Below are 22,960 nucleotides of genomic sequence, written 5' to 3' on the forward strand. Positions count from 1 at the left end.
GACCAGTCTAATCCTGCTTGGGGCAACCCAGGCAAGCTGGTCACGAGAACAGCCTCCAAATATACCACTTTACATAAATATACTACAGATTCAATATACGGCCAGGCGGGGGTGAGAATTTTTTTTTAATTCCAAAGTTTGTTTTCAGAAACAAGACTTTGGGAATTGGAAGGAAGTCTGTACACTTTATAGATGATAGCATTGTACGTCATTATTTGAGCACTCAAATTGTTATTTCCAATCTGGTGTGTGTGTGTACGAATGTAAATTGGCGACTGTCCATGTTGGATGAGATCCAGATATACTATTCAGGAGCAAAAGGCACTTTGTCAGAGGGAGAGAGGAATCCTCAGGGGACTATCCCAATTCGATTTGGACAGGTCATTATTGGAGGTGCGGTATTGCCCATATATTGTGAATACCATAAAGCAGAATACCACAGACCTCTCCACCACTGTTTTGTCTAGTTTAGAGAGGTGAGATCCCATCTTTGAATTTATGCTGATGGGAAAAGCCATTTTACCAAGACGTGGCTTATTGTAATTTTTCTTTCTTTGAACATTTTTATAAACGGCAACAAGAAATGAATAAATATTTGCACTTCTCTTCAGTGATAATATTGGCTGAAATGGAAATGTGTCGGAGACTAGATTGCTAAATAGGAATATGCATGCTTTGGAACGCTGGGTTTTAGACATGCAAATTCTAATTTACATAAAAGATATACAAGAATGTCTGGTCATGTCACCATACGTCAGCCTTAGACTCTCAAATTCCCAATTGTTCAGACCAGGAAAGTTTTCTGATAGTTATTTAAAACACACACACACATTTCCAGTCAATCTTTTCACATTATTTATTTATGATTAACAAATCATACAGGAGTCCCTTTAAAGCAAACTAGGTGGACCACGGAGAAAAGTACTGGGTGGGAACAGTCTGTAAGATGTCATAGTCGTAAAGGCTCTTTTAAGCATCTCCTGCTTTTAGGAAATGCGTCCCCTTCTTATTTCTTCATGAAAAGCTGCTGCTTGACGCACAATAACAGAGATAGTGAAAATGAGAATGAGACTGTCTTCCTTGTTCTCTGTTCGGCTCTTGGGAGCATGCAGCTGTGCCGTTACGCTCCTGTACAATTGCAAGAATTGCACAAAACACATTTATGCAAGAGAAATCCCATTGAAAATAATGGGTTGCTCTTGTGTAAACTCACTTCATTCTTGAAGTTGTGTAAGAGTGCGGTTGTACAGCTGCATGCCCCCAATGACATTCCAGATCAAAATGCTGAGACTGAAACCTGGAGTAGGAGAAGCAAATTGGAGAGATGTGCTGCATTGAATGTCAGTTTTGTACTATAATGTTGAAATTTGGCCAAGTACCATAATAATCATTCATTCATTCAGAGAGGTGTGAAAGAGAGACAGAGCTGTAATCATGGGTGACTTGAATTACCCTCACATAGACTGGGAAAAGTCACATGTGAGTATTGACAGAGAGGCCACATTTCTAGGTGTGCTACATGACTGTGCCTTCGAACAGTTGGTCATGGAACCAAACAGAGAGAAGGCGACCTTGGACTTAATCCTGAGTGGTGCCCAGGACCTGGTGCAAGATGTCAGAGTTGTAGAGCCATTGGGGAACAGTGACCATTATGTGATCCAATTCAGCTCATATGTGAGTGGAGCATTGCCAAGGAAGTGCAAAACAGATGTGTTTGGCTTCAGAAGATGGAAACTTCTCAAAAATGAGGGGACAGGTTAAAAGGAACCTGAAAGGGAAAATCTGGAGGACCAAATCATTCCAGAAAGCATGGAACTTATTTAAAACAACAATACTAGAAGCTCAGTTGGAATGTATAACAAGAAGGAGGGAAGATACAACCAAGTTCAGGAGGATGCCAGTGTAGCTAACAAGTAGAGTCAGGGAAGCTATAAAAGGGATGAAGAATTCCTTCAGAAAATTGAAGTCCTGCCCAGATGAAGAGAACAGGAAGGAACATAAACTCTGACAAAAGAAATGCAAGGACACAATAAGTGATGCAAAAAGAGAGTTTGTGGAGCATTTAGCTAGAAGTGAAGGAGAATAACAAAAACTTTAAATATATCATAAGCAGCTTGGATAGCTTTAAGAGGGGCTTAGACCAATTCATGGAGGACAGGTCTATCAATGGCTACTAGTTTGATGGCCATAGGTCACCTCCAGTCTCAGAGGCAAGATGCCTCTCAATACCAGTTGCAGGGGAGCAACAGCAAGAGAGAGGGCGTGCCCTCAATAGGATGCTAGACAGATAGGCCTTGGACCTGATCGAGCAGGACTGTTATTTTATTCTTAAAATGTACATTCCAATATGTGGTATGAGAGTCAGTGCTAGCGATGTGGGGTTTTTTTAATTATTGAATTTTAATTTTTATTTTGTTCAAATGTACAGAATATAAGAACAAAATTAATCTAACCAGTGAAACCCAGGGGAGAAACCTGAGTGCCAAAGATCTTTAAAGAGGAAGTTGTAATAACTAATGACGTAACTTTTGAAAAATAAACTCTTAGAAACGTTCTGTAAAGAGTGGCGTGAATGATTTCATTTTCAATCCCTCCATCCCCAAAACTAAGTGAGTTTGTGTCATACATACTAACATGATCCGGTCTTGCTGAACTTCTACCAAATGCTTTTGAAGGAGTCTGTGCACTGCATGAAAGGTAAACAGACATGAATTGTATGATCAGTGCTGCGGTCCTAATATTATTATAGTTACCTGTTCTCTAGCAGTATTTCTGCTGCTTTGGAAAATGAATTTATTCCTGAAACAGATAATGTTCATTGTTTCTTTTGTGTCTTGATCTGTATACTAACTGTGGACTCAACCCAATCTCTGAATGAACTGGTCACGGAGAAATCTACAAGATATTCATATATAAGAACAACAAGATTTTCACAGAAAATAGTTATTTTGTTGATACTGGCCACATACCATGCGGCCCCTTGGAGTGAGGGAGATAATGAAGAAAATAGGGAGGGTTCTTTGAACCCATCCGCTCAATTATAGCTAAGCCACTGTGTGTACTGTTGGTGCTACTGCTTCTCCCAAACGTAAGTTGTGCTACAGCACAGCTGCACAGCTGCAGAAATTGTGTGAGCAAGGTGCACAATTGCACAGCTCTTTCCCAATGGCTGTGTAAAACTGCAACTCCCTTGCACGTATTTGCACAAGTGCGTTCTAGTGCGACTTACATTTGGAAGACACAACCCCACCCTTAGAATGCGGCATGCTATATGAGCCACTGAAATACCAGGTCAAGTCTTGAAATTTTGGTGTCATCGGATACTGAATACCAGAATCAAATATTAGGCAAGTGTTCTAATATTCAGAGATAGCTTATGAATTATCTGCATTCATGTTCTTGAGGGAATTTGGGGGAGTTTGTTTGTATTATCAGTCATTTGCATGATTATGATGTGAATGGGGACATAATGAAACTGAAGGTCGGGAAATTTAGGACTGACAAGTGGAAGTCCTTTTTCCACACTGCGCATAATTAATCTATGGAATTCCTAGCCACAGGATGTGGTGATGGCCACTAGCTTGGATGGCTATAAAAAGGGCTTAGACAAATTCATGGAGGACAGGTCTATCAAGGGCCACTAGTCTGAGGGCTATAGGCTATCTCCAGCCTCAGAGGCACAATGCCTCTCAATACCAGTTGCAGGGGAGCAACAGCAAGAGAGAAACCTGAAATGCCCTCCCCTCTTGCCTGTGGGCTCCCCAGAGGCATCTGGTGGGCCACTGTGTGAAACAGGATGCTGGACTAGATGGGCATTCTTGGGCCTGATCCAGCCAGGCTGTTCTTATGTTCTTATAATGTGTGTGTGTGGGGGGGTGCACATGCATGCATCACTTGGGTATAGAGAAAGTACTGCAACCCCAAAAGCCATAGTTGTGAGTTTTCTGAAACAATCTTTGTACAATAGCCATATATGGACCCATTCTCTTTGCCCAGTGGCTTAAAACAATACCCCAAATCTGTGACTTCTCAAACAAAATGGGGGTTAGCTTATATAACCACATCTCCTCTTTCTTAGATCTCTCTCAGGGCGTATTGTCGGAGGTGTCTGGTGGTTCTTCACTCTCATCATCATCTCTTCCTACACGGCCAACCTTGCTGCCTTCCTGACCGTGGAAAGGATGGTGTCTCCCATAGAAAGCGCTGAGGACTTGGCTAAACAGACAGAAATAGCCTATGGGACTTTGGATTCAGGCTCAACCAAAGAATTTTTTAGAGTAAGTTTCACCATTTACATTCTTTGCTGAGGTTAAAGCTATTTGCGTGTGCATAAGCTTTGTGTGTGTGATCTGGAACTCTGGGGGAGGGGAAAACCCACCAAAAAACCACCTGTGTTCCTGATCACTTGGAGAGAAACATGGTGCACACGAGCTGTAAGTTTTGTTCAGAAGTTAGGCTGAACACACAGAGGTTGGGAACAAGGGTAACAAATGTGCAATATAGGAGGCCATGTCATGTAAAAAGGGATCAAGAGAATCTAGATTCTGCAAAGTGTCTTTTTGAAGGTGCGTTGTATTCTGTTTAGCTATCTTTTGTGTTTTGTTACTTAGACTTTTGTCTCAGTGGGGATCCTGTAGGGAGTGTGGGGAGTGGAGTCAGAAAGGAAAGGGAGGGCAAGGAGAAGGAGAAAAATAGAGTGGTTTCTGAATAAAGCTGAGTTAAACACAGATAATATTGCTTTGTGTTTACAAGGGAAGCAGCTATAAAACAGTTGTCTTTGTTGCATATGTGACATGTTAGGGGGGAAATTGCTCTATTTTGTAGAAGCAAATAATAGATATGCACCTAGGTTTAAATTGCTTTTAAAAACATGAGTTGATATTCTTTTGATGCCATCACGTCTGCCGCTGTATTTTGATTTTGTTCTGATTACTGCTGAACCTTAATTTTCTTGTAAGCCACCCTTAAAAGTCTTTTTTTTAAATACAGAAGCATATGTGCTTAAACTAAATACTAGGCCTGTGCAGTGGCACAGCGGGGAAACGACTTGACTAGCAAGCCAGACGTTGCCGGTTCGAATCCCCACTGGTACCTATATCAGGCAGCAGCCCAGAGAGCAGGAGGCTGTTGGTTCGAATCTCCATGGGTGTGTTTCCCAGACTATGGGAAACTCCTGTATTGGGCAGCAGTGATATAGAAAGATGCTGAACGGCATCGTCTCAGACTGCACGCGGGAGATGGCAATGGTCAGCCCCCTCCTGTATTCTACCAAAGACCACCACAGGGCTCTGTGGGTGCCAGGAGTCAACACCAACTCGATGGCAAACTTTACCTTCACTTTACTTTGCTACCTACTCCCATGTAGAGGTGGGTGCTCCTGGAACCAGGGAGTCATTGCTGTGTCCAGTGCGTGGAGGTTTGAGGACTGGGACACATGATCCTGGCCCCCAGAAATCTGTGCAGTGCATTATGGGGGTCCCCCCAGAGATGGCTGGGAGCCCGCTCCTGTGTCATCACCAACTGGAAGCAGCGGGTGCTGACACACCAGCAGTTAGCCCAGGTTAAAGGCATGCTTGTGCTCCTAACTTCAGCTAAATGGTGGGCTTCCTAGGTGGGTTCGCTGTCTTCGCCCAGTCTTGGCTGCACATGAGAACGCTGTGATTTTGATAATAGCTACTTTTTCCTAATTAGCAGCATTATGCCTTTTACAATAGAACACTTAGGAGGCAGTGCAATAAATGGCAATCAATAGAATGTGTCAATTTTCATCCTGATTTCAGAAAGCTTTTATCCCAAAGGGAAGGAAATGGAAAAGAACAACCTCTCTTTGGAGACGTGTTCACTTCGGGGCTGGTGTTAAAAATGCTAAAAGGCCTCTCTGCCTTTCTTTCGGAGAGCCAGAAGTGATAGAAAGCAATTACTCAAAATTGAATTCATTGCTTTCTGGGTTAGAAGAACTAACATCTTCTAATGTATTCAATTAAAGTTTCAAACAAATATGACCAGTACATCAAACCTGGGAAGGGGGAGATTCAATCCACAGCTGATATTGAAAAATGTCTGATGTTACGCTTTAATTAGTTTTTAGGATTTGGGTAGACCAGGGTGACCTTTGCTACCAGTTACTGACTGATGTAAATGGGCATGCAATTAAACCATGCTTAGCCATTTTTCAAGTATCAATCACAGCCTGAGTCTCAGTTTCTTTTACTAGGCATCTTTCTTTCTTTACTTGGATATTCAACCTACATATTGTAGGTTTGTTTATTTGGTTTTCATCCTGTCCTTTCTCTAAATGTTCCGGGCAAGGTACATGGTCATCTTCCCCACCGTTTTATCCTCAGAACTGTGGTGCACTCTCTGGTAACTTCTTGGCTTGACTACTGCAATGTTTTCTACATGGGGCTGCCTCTGTGTGTGGTTCGGAAACTTCATTTGGTCCAAAATGCAGTGGCTAGATTGGTCTCTGGGGTTCTTGGTGAGACCGTATTATGCCTGTTTTAAAGCAAAATACAAAGTGCTGGCAATTACCTTTAAAGCCCTAAATGGCTTAGGACCCGGTTACCTGGGAGAGTGCTTTCTTCTGCATGATCCCCACTACACATTAAGATAACCAAGAGAGGTCTGTCTCCTTATGCTGCCAGCCCATCTGGCAGTCACTCAGGAGCAGGCCTTCTCTGTAGTCACTCTTGGGCTGTGGAATGCACTCCCTAAAGACATTTGTGGTTTAACATCTTTACTAGCCTTCCAAAGAGCCCTTAAGACACTTTTTTTTTAGCCTGGATTTTAGTAATCTTTGAATGTTTCACAACTACAACATCAACCAAAGAAACATACAAACAAATAAATTAACAGCAACAACCCTGTGAGGAAAGAGAGCTGGTATCAGGGAAAAGAGCTGGTCTGGTGGTAGCAAGCATGACTTGTCCCCTTAGCTAAGCAGGGTTCACCCTGGTTGCATATGAATGGGAGACTAGAAGTGTGAGCACTGGAAGAGATTCCCCTCAGGGGATAGAGCCGCTCTGGAAAGAGCAGAAGGCTCCAAGTTCCCTCCCTGGCAGCATCTCCAAAGGAGGACTGAGAGAGATTCCTGCCTGCAACCTTGGAGAAGCCACTGCCAGTCTGTGAAAACTATACTGAGCAAGATGGACCATGGTCAGAGTCAGTAGAAAGCAGCTTTCCATGTTCCTAGTCAGGTGAGGCTGAGAAAGAGAGTCAAACCCCGTCATATAAACATCTGAAAATAGATATTAGACACACAGCAGTTAAAATCCAACTGATAAAACTACCAAAGCCCAGCCAAAGCCGCCTAAACGGTGGGCAGAGGCAGAGTCGTGGGCTCTTGCCTGGGCAAGATCGATCTTGCTATGGCAGAGCCCACATGGAGCAGCAAACGAGTCTGGGAAGGAGCCAGCTTAGCCAAGCCAATTCCAGTCCCCGCACAAGAGCCCATGCAGGGTGGGGGACTTGGGAAGCAACTGAGAGACAGGCAAGCCAACCAAGGAGCAATACCAGGCAAGAAGGAAAGCTGGGGGGTGGGGAGCAGCAGCCGCAGAGGAAGCGGCACTTTCTGGGAGGAGGGGAGCAGCAGCCAGTGGCGGCAAGGGGTTGAGTGAGTGTGCGGTCGCGAGGGCGACTTGTAAGGACATGGGGGGGCTGGCCTTGAGGGCCCCTCAGACCCTGTGGGCCAGGTGACATTTGCCCCCCGCTTGTCTAATACACCTATGGTCATAGCCACTACTGAACAGGAGGGACAGATGTCCCCTAGCTGCCAGTGTCTGGGCCCCCCTCACCCTTTGCCTGGGGCACCCAGTCAGCAAATGAAATGCTCACTGGCTGGGAGAGGTGAGATGTCCACATTGTTATGGAAAAAGAGAGAAGATACGTCTGTGCAATAGCTGGGGTGAATAAGCATGGGCCATTTCCCATCAGCAGGAGTCAAATCCAATGCAACCCTTCACGTCTTCATAGCAAATCTCTCAGAAGGCAAATAGTTCAATTGGCCTCAGCTCCCGAAGATCTTCCCTCTACTCCTCTTGACCGCCAATTTGTTGCGATGCACACACCTCAGCAAACACGACAACCATCTCAGCGCACCGCCCCTTAGTTGCAGACTCCATGAAGGGGAGACACTGATTTGGGGCAGATCAGAGATCATGCGTGCACTTGCAAAGCTGTCATGGAGATTGCCGCAGAGGATCGGCTCATGGGTTAACTTGTTCACCAGGAATGTCTCACTGGAGGAAAGCAGCCCATGCCCCAGGGGAAAGCAATCACTCGCTTTGTCAGTGTTCCACTTTTGGAAGCACGACTACGCCGTAATGATAATGACATTGCCTGAGACAGCTAGAGCTCCACCGTCCCCACCCCCACCCCTGCAAATTACTGTACCACTTTATAACCATGCTGGCTCCCATGAAGATGTGCTTGTTAGAAGAATCTATCAGCTCTCATAAGGGCTGGCATGTTGAGCCGGTCGGTTCAAAAGGTGCCCCCAATTAATCAAACAGCAAATCCTTTTTTCTAAATTTTGTTTATGGATAAACAATGTTTAAAACAAAGTCTTGGCAAAAGCCACAGGCAGTAGGCCAGTTTCTTTGAAGAAACGCTTATTTATTTAAGAATGTTTCTATGCTGTGCAGTGGTATCCACGGCGGTGCAGAAATACAATCAAAAATACATTTGCTGCGTCTATATGCCACTTTTCTCCCAAGGCACCCCCCAAAAATACCTTTGCTGTAATTTCCCTATTATAATGTGCCCCCAAATATTGAAAGAAGTGCTAACTTAAAATAAAATGGAAGGGAAGTGTTGTTTCCATTTGTTATATGCACCACCAAACTTGGATTTGTTTTTCTTCCTTCTTTTGTGCCCTTGGGTTGTCTGGACAAGGAGAGGTACTTCTTGTTAATACAAATTCTAGAACGTGCCTAGGCAGAAAGCATAGCAACATAGGAAGCTGCCATATACGGAGTCAGACCATTGGTTTATTCTTCACATTTCATATCCTGTTCTTCCTCCAAGGAGCCCAGAGCGGTGTACTACATACTTGAGTTTCTCTTTCACAACAACCCTGTGAAGTAGGCTAGGCTGAGAGAGAAGTGACTGGCCCAGAGTCACCCAGCTAGTTTCATGGCTAAGTGGGGATTTGAACTCAGGTCTCCCTGGTCCTAGCCACTACACCACACTGGCTCTCTGTTGAAATCCAGTAACATCTGGGGACCCCATGCTGAGAATCCCTGGTCTACATAATGATGTCCAAGTAAATACTTCTGAAGGAAGAAGGAAAGCAGAATTGTGGATTATGCCTACTTATGAACTAGAATACGCTTATGCTTGTGGATGGCAGTTCTAATGTCTCCCAAGGCTGACATGAAACGCAGAGAAAACTTTGAATTTGATCAGTCGCTGTGTGTCAGTGTGGTGGTGGTTTGTTTTTTTTAAAGAAGCTATAATCATCCTCTCTTGAAGTCATAAGGAATGTTTGCCTCTGGACTTCTAAGAGCAGTCTCAGAAATGAAAAGGGATTTACAAAGCACATAAGAAAAATCTCTTCTATTTATGGGCTTCTGAAGTTGGCTTCGCTCCATTACTGGTGCGGGCAAACAAGATGTAAGAAGTTTGTTTTAATCACAGGGAAGTCTTTTCGGACCAAAATGCAATCATTAGCTTCTGCCACTGAAGCCGTCTTGCTTGATGGAGCGCAGGTCTGCATTAGGTGCCCGGCTTCCTCCTGTCTCTAGGAGCCCAGGGGCAAGGGCTCATATACTGCAAAAGGCAGCATGGGCAGTTTTTTAATTAATTGATTTGATTTGATTTGATTTGTATGCCGCCCTTCCAAAATGGCTCATTAGGTATTGAAGCAACACCTGTGTATTTTTTATGATTATCATATAGAAGATAATTTCTGAACACGATTCGGCATCTGAATCGCAGCACAATCCCTTTAAAACTGGGGGCTTCCACCCTGCCGCTTTAAAACGTAGGAGAGCAGCTCCATCCCTGCTCCTCCTCCACTCACCACCATTGCTGTACTCGTAGTGCTCCCCTTGCCACATGCCAATGGTGCTCTCCCCCAGCCGCCCTTGTGCTGCACTGACACACAAATGGCCTCCACACCTGCGCGACGGGCATTTGCGTGGACAACAACCATGCCCTGAGCAGAGCTGCACGACACCATCAACGGTGGTTATACAGACGCAGCAGCGAGGGTCATCATCTCTGACTGTTCCCATTGCCTTGCATTGTATGTGAATCAGGATACCGTAACTTCTTTGCTCCGTATGAGCAACGAGATCATCGTTGGAGGTTATGCTCTATGGTAGGAACATAAGAAGCCACCTTATACTGAGTCAGATTATTGGTCCTTCTAGCTCCTTCCTTCCTTCCTTCCTTCCTTCCTTCCTTCCTTCCTTCCTTCCTTCCTTCCTTCCTTCTTTCTTTCTTTCTTTCCTTCTTTCCTTCTTTCTTTCTTTCTTTCCTTCTTTCCTTCTTTCTTTTATCTTTATTCGGTCAATTGACCAGCAAAACAAATAAATAAAACAGCAGCACAATCAGAAAATACATTCAATCCCACCATGCACCAGAGTGGTCCAAAGTCTACCAACAATGTAGCAGAATTTCACCACTGAATAAGAGACACTAGAGTCTTTATCTTCAAGTAAGAAGTTCACTAACAAATCGTTAGGTATACAAAAACGCCCAGGGCCATCCGAATACTGAGCCAGCATGGGCTCAATTAAACGCTTCCCGACATCTTGATAAAATTCACAGTAGAGTAACACATGGTCAACTGTCTCAGTCACATTAGCATTGCAGGGACATAGTCGCGCCTCTATCGGCCACTGGCTCACAATCTAAAAAGAAACATAAGATAGACACCAGCAACAGTCACGGGAGGTACTGTGCTAGGGGTGGAGAGGGCCAGTTACTCTCCCCCTGCTAAATAAAGAGAATCACCATGTTTTAAAAAGGTGCCTCTTGCCACGTTAGCAGGGGTTCCCAAGGTTCTATTGGAATCTCAACAAACTTTTGTCTGTCCTAGGAAGTTCAGAGCTAGCAAATTGCCTGTTAACTCTGTCTCTTTTTTTCCATTGCCTTCCACAGAGATCCAAAATAGCTGTCTATGAGAAAATGTGGTCTTACATGAAGTCAGCTGAGCCGTCTGTGTTTGCCAAAACGACAGCGGATGGAGTGGCTCGCGTGAGGAAATCAAAGGGGAAGTTTGCCTTCCTGCTTGAATCGACCATGAATGAGTACATTGAACAACGAAAGCCCTGTGACACAATGAAAGTTGGTGGAAACCTGGATTCCAAAGGCTATGGTGTAGCAACACCCAAAGGCTCAGCATTAAGGTGGGTGGAATAATATAACAATCTCCATGTTGTTATAGTATTCCACCTACCCTGATGTATTGTGTTGTCATTTTCTTTCTTGTGGATTTGAGGTAAACTTAAAAAGTTAAAAAAAAAAATCTTTCAGTATTCCATGGAGTTAAATAAGACGGTAAATTATGGTTTCATTGACTTTAATGCATCCATTTTTTTTTCTAAATGTTCTCTCCGTGTTGTCCTTTCTGATTGTTTGTTGCTGTTTTTAATTTTATGGGTCAGTGGCTTTTTTTTTTCAATTTAAATGGTAAAAGCCCAACTTTAAAACCACCCTCCGTGATGGGCGTTGGTTGCATGACGTGATGTTTTGTTTCCTCCCCCCCTCCTTTTTCCCCCCGAAGACAAATTTCCCCACCCCGCACACTTCCGCTTTTTGAGCAAATGTGTATCCTCCATGCCACCTTCCAATATTTGACCCTGTGATTTGCTGTGACCGACACATCTCTTAGCTCCACCTCCCTGTGACAAAAACCGCTCTGGCCAATTTGTCCTCTTGTGCTCCTTTCTTTATACGTTGAACGACTTAACCGAGCATCTTGTGCTTTTATTCTTACGAGTTATGTTTTATCGTTTCAAGAAATGCTGTTAACCTGGCAGTATTAAAACTGAATGAGCAAGGCCTCTTGGACAAATTGAAAAACAAATGGTGGTACGACAAAGGAGAGTGCGGCAGCGGGGGAGGTGACTCCAAGGTCAGCCTCAATGTCACCACAATCGGGTACCTTAGACAAGAGTAATCGGCAAGACTGTTATTTTATGCATCAGGGAAAAAAGAGCCTAGGAGAGGAGGACCATCTTGAGACCATCATGGCCAACTTGGCTTGTCTAGTAGCTTGTTCAATTGGACAGTCTTCTCTTTTTCTTTCTTTTTTTTTTGCACTTATGGTTGTGATTAAACTCGGGACCTTATTTAACTAACAGAGGACACAGTCAGGATTTCGCTTGCTGGCATTGCATTGGCTTGTTGGGATCCAAAGGGCTACACATGAGCCTTGACTTGCACACCGGGGCTTTCAGTGCCAGCCCCGGGTTCTCTGGGGCCCCTGAGACATGCTCAGTGAGGTCCCCTTTCTTGGAAGCCCCCTCCTCTTTGCTTCCATCGCCAGTGCTCACTTGCCTTCTTTCTCTAGGCCCGGCCCTACTTGCCACCACTACTTGGAAGTGGAGGAGGCAAGCAAGGAACAGAGTGTGCTTCTCCTCCCCACTGCCACCCATGAGTGCTGCCTCCTTCCTCTGTCCCAGAGTGTCCCTTACCTCTTGACAGGCAAGAGACTGAGCAGGTGCACAATTTTGGTCCTTCTCCAGACGTTGGACTATAGCACCCCTCATCCCCAGCCACAGTGGCCAGTAGATGGGAGTTGTAGTCCAACAGCTGCTGAAGTGAGGGGCTCCAGTGGCCGACTGTAGTTTACGGGCTGGGGCTAGGGCACTTTCCGGGCTGGGGCTAGGGCTTCAGCAGGTTCCTGCAATGCTGACTCCCAGCCTTAAGGGCTTCCCAGGGGTCACCACTTCTCAAGGGACCCGCTCTGCCCTTGCATTTGCAGAAGTCTTTTTAAGGGTGTCACTCAGGGCTCTTTGGGTCCCAGCCATGCTTTGTCCTTTTTTTTTTTTTTTACACTATACAGCACATATAGCCTAGGAAGCTGTATGTTTGGGGAAACTAGAAAGTGGATCTTTGCGAGTCAAGTTTATTACTTGTTCTAAAGCGATTTATAGAGAGCTCTTGTTTACAGAGTTGGCAATGCCTTCACTGAAAATTGACATATTAGACAGTGTGAAAATGAGAAAGCAGATTTTCTTGGTTCTTTCTTTCTTTCTTTCTTTCTTTCTTTCTTTCTTTCTTGTACTGCTTTGTTTTTGAAAAATCCTTGCTTATACTTCTCAATTCACAATTACTTGTTTGGGTTTCTTTCAAGCTACGTATTGGCATTGCATATAGTACAGGCAGATGCGTACTCAGAAAATTAAAAAGTAGGTATTTCGGTCCACTGACTGTCTTCACAGATATTGTAAAGAGATCTTTGTGTTTATAATAGGGTTGACAAATGCATGTCAACCCTGTGAGCCTCATCTCTTGCCTGTGGGCTTCTCAGAGGCGTCTGGTGGGCCACCGTGTGAAACAGGATGCTGGACTAGAGAGGCCTTGGGCCTGATCCAGCAAGGCTGTTCTTATGCATACAAGGGAAATAGTCAACAAGTGGGGTTCTTCCCTATCAAAGATACCATGCACACGTTAAAGCAGGGCAAAAACTGGAATGTAAAATTAATTAATTAATTAATGCACATTAAATAAATGCCATATGTCCTGCCATCTTTTGGGCCAGCTGAACCCCAGGTTCTGCACTGAGTTTAAACCCACCCTGAGTTTAAAAATCCCAGAGGGAATATCCCAGCTTTTGGGTGCTGTGAAGTAGGATCTATGCTAATAAAAATGCAATTTCTGGTCTGCACTAGGAGATGTTAAGTTGGCCCTGTCTGTTTTCCCAAGACCAAAAAAAAAAAAAAAGGAATTGGAAATAAGAACCTTTTCCCCCCTGTTTTTAACCTGCAAATTGCTCCCCTATTTATTTGTTTGCTGTTGAGTGCAAAGCTGCTCTTAAGAACTAGCAGACATTTTCAGCTCTAATTCTCCATCAGCCAGGCTGAGTCCTCTGGGAATACAATGTGGGTCAAGCCAGCTGTTGGTACCAGATGCAGACACTTTTCCATTGCAGAATTAAAGTGAATTTTACTTTAAAGTAAAATGCACTTTTCCCCACCCAAAGAATAAAAGATGGGGCTTTGTTTCTTCCACCGCCCCTGACCACATGGCAACAGTTTTATGCAAATGTTTTGGCAATGCCTATAGCTTCTCAAAATAGCTTCTCTTTCTAAGTGACATTTTCATGGCCCATTTAATATTCCAGGCTGTAGTGTCTGTCCAGCACTTAAAAGGCATATCTTTCTGAGTGCAAACAAGACAGTTCTGCTGCAGTTCTTTGAGAACAATTTTGCTGAGCTTGCACATCTTCCAAGGAAAAGTGCCAGAACTGCCTGTTTTATAGCTCCTTCGCTCATCTCTCCCGTCATGTGCCTTCTCCGATTGGAGAAGGTTGGCCATCAGCAAAAGTCATAGATTGCAGTGCCTAGAATTGTGGATGATATCTTCTGTGTCCATTTCTAGTCATTCTTTCAGGTCATCCATCCATCCATCGCTTCCTCCTCTTTCCTCTTAATCTTTTTTTCCTGCTAGCTTTCCTTCTAGTGTTAGTTGTGGTATTTGATATTTTACTCCTCTGAGGATACTCCTCTGTGCCATATGCTTTCAATTGATCAAAGAGGCACTTCATCTAAGCCTGCTCAGAACCTGTGGAGGTTAGCTAGGGACAGAGGAAGCTGCCATATACCGAGTCAGACCATTGGTCCATCTAACCTAGTATTGTCTACACAGACTGGCAGCGGCTCCCCCAGGGTTACAGGCAGGGCCTCTCTCAGCCCTATCTTGGAGATGCCAGGGAGGGGACTTGAGACCTTCTGCATGCAAAGCAGATGCTCTAGGGAATGGACTAAAATTAATGACAAAGTCATTCCCGGAGTACCCACCCCCCTGATATCACCACAGAATGTCCCTCATGACATCCTTTAATCACATAGGAACATAGGAAGCTGCCGTATACTGAGTCAGACCATTGGTCCATCTCGCTCAGTATTGTCTGCACAGACTAGCAGCAGCTTCTCCAAGGTTGCAGGCAGGAGTCTCTCTCAGCCCTATTCTTGGGAGATGCCAGGGAGGGAACTTGGAACTTAGATGCTCTTCCCAGAGCGGCTCCACCCCCTGAGGGGAATATCTTACAGCGCTCACATGTGGTCTCCCATTCAAATGCAACCAGGACATACCCTGCTTAGCTCGGGGGACAAGTCATGCTTGCTACCACCAGACCAGCTCTCCTCTCCACATATTTAAACAGGGTTTTGGAGCACAAGTAAAGAGGTGATTCAAATGAACATGAAGCATGTGATGAACGGATGTCCCGACTGCTTAGTGACATCAGGACAGGCACACTCTATCACGAATACAAATATGACGAATATTTATATGCCACTTTTCAACAAAAGCTCCCAAAAGCTGTTTACATAGATATTCATTCATTCATTCATTCATGTGCTCCCCAGGCCCCCCCCCCCCATTCCTAAGCACAGGCCATTTCCCCATGTAGAAGAGATCCTTTCAGAGTCTGGGGTCTGTTACAAATCTGGCTTTTCCAGTTCAGTGTGCTTGCCCAGCCTCACACTTACCTATCAACATGGTTATTTCATAGTTTAAACCCTCTCCGGCCTTAATTATTATTATTTTTTAAGCCAGTGATGAGGAACTGCTGGATTGCTGATACCAAAATAAATTCATGTCAAGAAGAGCCTTGCTATATCATTTGCCATGGTGTTCTATTAATCAGTAGGGCTTACTTCCATATAATTTTCTGAAAGCAAAGGTGAATGCCAGGGGGTAGCTATAACTGAGCGGATGGGTTCAAAGAACCTGGTCCCCCCAGCTCCTGAAGGTTCCCCAGCTCCACCCCTCCCTCTTTTCTTCATCATCTCCCTCACTCCAAGAGGCCACCAGAAAGAAGGGTGAACACGGGCCCCCTCACCCCTAGCTACGCCCCGATGGATGCTGAAGAAACAGATAGGTGTCCCCCCCCCCTTGTTCTTCCCTCACGGGAGGCTCTCTACCTTCTTTCCTGACAATCTCTGTGTCTTTATCGCCCTCATATCTTGCATTTGGCACCTTGTAATTTTGTACCTACCTACACAAATCTTTTATGCTAAGTTCCTATTATGACCTTAAATAAGTATTTAATAACCCACACGTCCCCACCCACTCTGCACTTGTCACAGTTGTGAAGTATTGATAATAATAAAGTGACAGGCTGGTTAAATCTAATGCTGAGGGAATCTTAACAGAGAGGAATCTCTGAGATTCTGCATCCGCTGCAGACCACGTCACACCTGATGGCACACCAACACGATTGCATACAGCTTGTGTGAACTGGTGCTTCCATATAAGTGGTGTCATATCAGGTGTGGGCAAACTTCAGTCTTGTGGGATATAATTTGTTTTTGTTTCTTAAATTAGACTCCTGAGGTCCACCAGACAGAGCCAGATGCAAAATGGCGGCCCAGGAGGAGAGCTAATTATGTACTGCATCGATGAACCACAGGATGGCCTGGATATACAAATCTCCATCAGAGTTGTGATTGATCGGGGATTTTAACAGCCTATTGACTACCAATATGTTTCCGGGTAAAATGCAAGGTGCTGGCACAAACCATGCGTGCAGTTTTGCAGCTGCAAAAACCACACAAGCACAGTTGCGCAGTGAATGCCCATTCTTTCGATTTGCCCAATTTCCTGTGGGTTGCACAAGAGTTTTGTAAAAAGGCATATGGAACCATGTGCAGCATGCCAGCTGCTGTGTTGTTAAGATACAGCTCAAGAAAGTTTTTGGCGAACATTTGAAAAATGATGTGTGAGTGCAGCAAGCAAGTATTTGAAAATGAGTGTTTTGGTCACACGCATGGACCTGGGACTGGCTCCGGGTTGTCTGTTTATGTCAGTATTTTTATAACCTGCCTTATCATGTAGGATATCAGGGCCACAACAAAGTGATGACTATGATAATATTTAAACCAAGGGGGGAACTGCCACTTAAAACAGCAAGAAAGTCAAATTGAAACGTAAGGCAAGTTAAAAACCGTGCTAAAATCTGTAGACAGAACCACAACATCCTGGAATGAAAAGACTGGAGCAAATATAATGGTTCTCACCTGGAAATTGTCAGGACCATTTTCTTATTCAAGCTCATTCAGTTGAGTACTCTTTCCTACAGCAACTATCCCCCTTTAAAATTTTTGAAATTTACAAGACCCAAGGTGACCTCCAAAGCAATGAAAAGAGCTGCATGTAGAAGGAGAAATCAAAGAACTTCAACTGTGTGCATGGAGTCACAGGGGCTGGAGTCCCAGAAGACAGAGTTGCATGTTTATAGGACTGACAGGAGAGAGAAGAATGCCTAATTTTGCAGTTCCGTCTGCAAATGACTGCTATTGGCCTGTTCCGATCTTGGCTTTTTACCAGAAGAGGAGCCGATTAAAGTTTGTGTACTCAATATGGTTGCGTTTCCATCAAGAGATTGGCCCAGTAAACAAATATTTCATTGCAAGGAACTCTACATCTTTTATTAAGAACTTTAACTGGTGAACCCATATGGATCAACTCAACTATCCTAGAGGGCCGCATGTAGACAGCTGGAATGATGTCATGTGTGAGGCTGTCCTTGGGCAACTGATTCATAGAAGATGTCGGGGCTTTTATGAAAGGAAAAGCATTTCTAAAGGGATGTTGGAGGAGAAATACCTGAACGGGCAAGATAAGAACTTGCCACACAAGAGGAAGACTCATTCGTTCATGAACATTCTCTTATGTTTCACTTAGATCCTCCTCCAAAGGACTCAGTAGAATTCACATCTGGCTCCTGGGTAGTCTTCCGTCAAAGCAGTTTTACAAGGCCGGATTTGCTAGGCTTCAGCAATGGACCTGCATCATGGCCTTTAGGCCCTCTTTGGGCCAACACTTGTCCAAGAAGGCCTGCTTTGGGGGCCAGTTTTAATTAAATTTAAGTAATTATTTAGTTTTTAAACACGTGCAACAGCTTTGCTGCTGGGGAGAAAGTCTCTGTTGAGAGGCCAGTGCACACCCTTTTAAAAAAAATTAGTGTACTGCCAGATTAAGAAGCTATTCACATGATTAGCAAAAATCGGGCTAGGAGAGCCTAGCCCGATTTCTGCTAATCGTAAGAACCACTGGGCTCGGCTGCCAGCCCGGGGGTTCTTGAGCGGCTAACCCGCTCAAGTAGCCCGCCTCTTAGCCTGGGTTTGCGGAGCGAGCACTCCGCAAACCCGGGCTATTGGATCGTGAGTAGCTGCAGTGTGGCTCTGTGCCGTGGCTACTCACGAGGAGACCCCTGGAGGGGAGGCGAAAAGCCGCCTCCCAGCTCTGGGGGTCTCGCCAGCATGCCCTGCGTGCTTGCGCAGGGCATACTGGAGCTTGCGAGGGCCAATCGGCCCCCACTCCCCCCATCCCCCGCCAGCTCCGTCACGGAGTTGGCAATCGTGTGGGCGGCCAATCCGGCCGCCCAAGGCTCCCTCCCCACTTGTGAGTGGGGAGAGCAGGCTTAGCCCTCTCTTCCCACTCACTGCCAGAAACCAAGTCTCACTGATCGTGAGACCCGGTCCACTGTTTTACAAGTCTACAAGACAATGAGGCTGTTCTCATGCGCAGGCAAAACCAGGCTGACGAAGCCCAGCCCGATCTTGCCCACATGAGAACTGCCAGGATCGGGTCCAATCCTGGCTGCGCCTCAGTCGCAAACCCGCCAAGCCAGCCACCCTCCTAAACAGGGTTAAGAGAGCAAATGCTCTCTTAACCCCGTTTTTCGGATCGTCTGCCCGCCCCAGCTGCTCCTGGCTGGCACTGGGGGAATCCCCATAATGCACAGGGGGAGGGTGTGGAATGGGGCATGATGGGAGATGCTCCCAGCCCTCCTCGCTGCCTTTGGAGGGAGCTCCACTTCTGGGCATGCAATCTCTGCACCCAGACTCTTCAGAAGGATCGTCTGCATGGGAGGTAAGCTTTCGAAGGCTTCTTCCCCTCGCCCTTTTTGAGCCTTTTCTCTGATCATGAGAAAGGGCTCAAGCTCTGCTTTATCAAAAAGAATTCTTTCTAGGCATATATTGCCATGTACATTGTGTATTTTAATCCAGCAGTGTCTTCTATTTACTTATTTAGTTCCGTAACGCCATCCATAGACGTGATGTTTACAAAGAAAAAGAGGACAGGTTCCTGCCCAAGGGCTTTATAATCTATATATCAACACAAAAGACAGTGGGAGAAGATTGTGTGGTTAGGGGTGGGGGGAACTCTGAGGAAAATGGCATTGCATTCCACCATCAAATTCCGGAGGAAAAGAGAGTTCATCAGCTAAATCTGCACAGTTGAAAGCAAGCAAATAATAAACGTTGCTCCAGTTGCTCAGGAGGAAACTAATTACAGAAACAAGTATATTAATGGAAAATGGAAGAGAGAAGGCTTGGTGCTGCTCATCAAGGAAATTGAATGTATCTACAACTTATTCCCATAGGTTAGAAATGAGTCAACCACAAATTGACACCAATCTCCTGTTATAAAAATGTGTTCTTAGACTTGCATTAAAACCAGGCAGACTAATTGAGGAATCTTCATTCTTCAAAAGGCAGAGCACTTGCTAATGTCTGCATCTAACCTACATTTTTGCAAGTCACACTGCTAGAAAAGGCAATGGCCCCATCCACACCTAATGGGAACCCAGAGTTGAAGGGGCCTGAAATTGAATTTCTTGTACATCCAAATGCATTCAGACACAAAAGCAATCCGAGGTTTCTCTCCCCAAACTCCAATTTGAACCTTAGGTTTGTAGTGAGTTTTTTTTACTTGAGGTTTCATTTGGGGGTCATTATGTCTGAATGCTGCAGCAAGCTCTAAACAATGTTGTGGGAGGAAGATCCTCCCTTGCTCTGGCTGTGATTGGCTGCTGGGGCAGTCCATCATTCCAGAAGGTAGCCCGTACAGCCAGTTCCCCCTTCTCTCTGCAGTCTCCCTGACTGCAGTTGGTGTCCTGGAGGTTACGTCCAAATGTGGACAGGTAACTGTCGGGTGGCTGGGTCTATTGGACCCTTGGTTCCGCATTACGTGCGAATGTGGCAAATGCCTATGTTATCCGATTAATCCTAGGGTTTGTAGGAATTGCAACATCTGTTATAAGACTGGTTCATGCCATCAGATTACAGCATACAGATTTCAAGGAGGGGAGTGTGATGAACTTTAGATAAGTTCCAAAAAATGTTTTCTACTAAACCAGGCCTGCACAATGATGGATTGATTAAGTGCCGTCAAGTTGGTGTCGACTCTTAGCAACCACATAGTTAGATTCTCTCCAGGATGATCTGTCTTCAGCTTGGCCTTTAAGGTCTCAGTGGTGCATTCATTGCTGTCGTAATTGAGTCCATCCACCTTGCTACTGGTTGTCCTCTTCTCTTTCCTTCAACTTTCCCCAGCATTATGGACTTCTCAAGGGTGCTGGGTTTTCACAGAATGTGTCCAAAGTATGATAGTTTGAGCCTGGTCATTTGTGCCTCGAGTGGAAATTCTGGATTGATTTGTCCATTGATCCATTTGATTGTTTCCCTGGCTGTCCATGGTATCCTCAAAAGTCTTCTCCAGCACCAAAGTTCAAAAACGTCAATATGTTTTCTATCCTGCTTCTTCAAAGTCCAGCTTTCGCATCCATAGAGTGTCACTGGAAAAACCATTGTCCAAACGATTCTAATCTTTGTAGGTATAGACACGTCACACCATCTAAATATCCTTTCCAAGGCCTTCATTGCAACCCTACCAAGTTCTAGTCTGTGGCATATTTCTCGACTGCTGGATCCTTTACTGTTGATGGGTTTACTGCACAGTGGGTGACCTGTAACCCAAATACTCCTCTACACAGATGGATAGTGGTCCATGAAGACCTTGCTAACTCTCAGCTCCTGAGCTCAACCCTGAGCTCCCTCAGCAAATAGCCCTCTAGTCTCTCAGAGAGACTATCAATAGGTTAATTCAGAAGCAACTATTGAATTATCCCTGCAGAGGATGAAATGAAGTTTTAAAAAGGTATAATGGACTAATATGAACAGAAAAAATAATGTTCCACTCCTAATGATGGCAAATGTCATCTTAAGTGGCGCAGCGGGGAAATGCTTGCCTAACAAGCAGAAGGTTGCCATTCGTATCCCCGCTGGTGCATTTCCCAGACTTTGGGAAACACCTCTTTTGGGCAGCAGCGACATAGGAAGATGCTGAAAAGCATCATCTCACACTGCGCGGGAGATCAATGGTAAACCCCTCCTGTATTCTACCAAGGACAACCACAGGGCTCGGTGGTCACCTGGAGTCGATACCGACTCAAGGGCATTACTAATTAAATTACAATGTCTGGAGCTGGCTCATTTCAAAAGTGGGTGGTGCTTCACCTTATGGTGGCTCTTCAGAGACTTGAAATACATAGCACAGATCGTGGATATGGCTTCATTTTGCTGTGCTTTGCTAGGGTATGTGGAATTCCTGACATTGGCGGCATGAATTAACAATGGCGGTTGGGCTTCCATGAACATTGTGGCCACTGGCCAAGATCTTGGGAGGTCATCATGATTTTTAAAGCATTTTCACACAAAGAAGTCAAAATGGCTATAGGTCATTTCTATGCACAACGGTTTGGAAAACTGTGTGTTGAAGTCTTCGACACTTCTGTGCACTGTATCTACATATATATGTCTAACTCTGTGGCTAGGATTCCTATGCAAATATATATCCTTGATAACTAATCTTATTCCTCTGCTTGCTAGTCAGGGAAGAAAGGCTTGTCTTTCTTATCTACCCCTGCTAACTGGGCAAAGAGGCATCTTTTTAACGTGGTGATTCTCTTTATTTAGCAGGGGGAGAGTAACTGGCCCTCTCCACCCCCAGCACAGGACCTCCAGTGACTGTTGCTGGTGTCTATCTTATGTTTCTTTTTAGCTTGTGAGCCCTTTGGGGACAGGGTTCCATCTTACTTATTTATGATTACTCCATGTACACTGCTTTGGAAACTTTTGTTGAAAAGCAGTATATAAATGTTGTTGTTTTTGTTGTTGTTATTCATGGCAGGAACAGAGGGCTGTTAAGTGTTTCTGTTAGTTCAATAAGTCTACCACGAGTGCAAACTGTTTGCTTTTCTTTTGCTCTTTTTTTGCAAAGCTACTGCAAGCTGACAAACCAAAACACAATAAATCAATAAAAAGGAACGAATAAATAAGCCAGAAAACACCAGTGGGGAGAATTGAGCTACCTTGTTTCCATGGAGTTTATTTAACAGTGTGTGCCGATTACTCAAAGCGATATGGGCAGAACCTGGTGAACTAGTGACGCTCTAGAATTTAACTTTTAAGGGGTTGAGCCACTTGCCTGCTTCAGTATGACTAACTTAGTTGTGGCCAGGAACCCTGCTTTATCGCTTTGTATAGTTTTAAAGTAGTTTAAAGCTTGAATAACATAAAATAACATAATATAATGTTATTTATGTTATTTCCCACGTGAAGAACTCCTGTAAACCTTGCAGTATTGAAACTCAGTGAACAAGGCATCTTAGACAAGCTGAAAAACAAATGGTGGTACGATAAGGGTGAATGTGGAGCCAAGGACTCGGGAAGTAAGGTCAGTCACTGAAGGTCTTTTTGTACTGATTAGCAATCACATTTTTGACCCACTGTTCTATTTATACAAAATGACTTTCTAAAGTAATTATTTACATTCTAAAGGTTCAAGGGAAAAGGGCAGGGAATTTTTTTTTTTTTTAAGGAAAAAAAATTCATTTAAAAAATGAAAAAAATTCATTAAAAGCTCAAAAAAAGTGACAGCATTTCTCTTTTGCAGTATCAAAGGCGTTAGTTGTAAGTACATTTTTTTACCTACT

The 22,960-nt window shown here is 44.5% G+C and overlaps 1 protein-coding gene across 8 annotated transcripts in view; it reads left to right on the forward strand.

Moving 5' to 3' along the window:
- The window catches only part of GRIA3 (glutamate ionotropic receptor AMPA type subunit 3), a 140,794-nt gene that overhangs the window by 105,877 nt on the left and 11,957 nt on the right, over nucleotides 1–22,960 (forward strand). For 5 of the 8 annotated variants that reach the window (XM_053274382.1, XM_053274379.1, XM_053274381.1 and 2 more), the window contains exons 12-14: nucleotides 4,079–4,277; nucleotides 11,107–11,354; nucleotides 22,587–22,701. In XM_053274382.1, coding sequence (XP_053130357.1) covers nucleotides 4,079–4,277; nucleotides 11,107–11,354; nucleotides 22,587–22,701 — 562 coding nt within the window. Of the gene's footprint in view, nucleotides 1–4,078; nucleotides 4,278–11,106; nucleotides 11,355–11,967; nucleotides 12,083–22,586; nucleotides 22,702–22,960 lie in introns of all 8 variants that reach the window. The other 3 variants (XR_008311696.1, XM_053274378.1, XM_053274383.1) reach the window with 3 other exon arrangements.

Source organism: Hemicordylus capensis, chromosome 11 (genome assembly GCF_027244095.1).
Source record: "Hemicordylus capensis ecotype Gifberg chromosome 11, rHemCap1.1.pri, whole genome shotgun sequence".
Lineage (NCBI taxonomy): Eukaryota > Metazoa > Chordata > Lepidosauria > Squamata > Cordylidae > Hemicordylus > Hemicordylus capensis.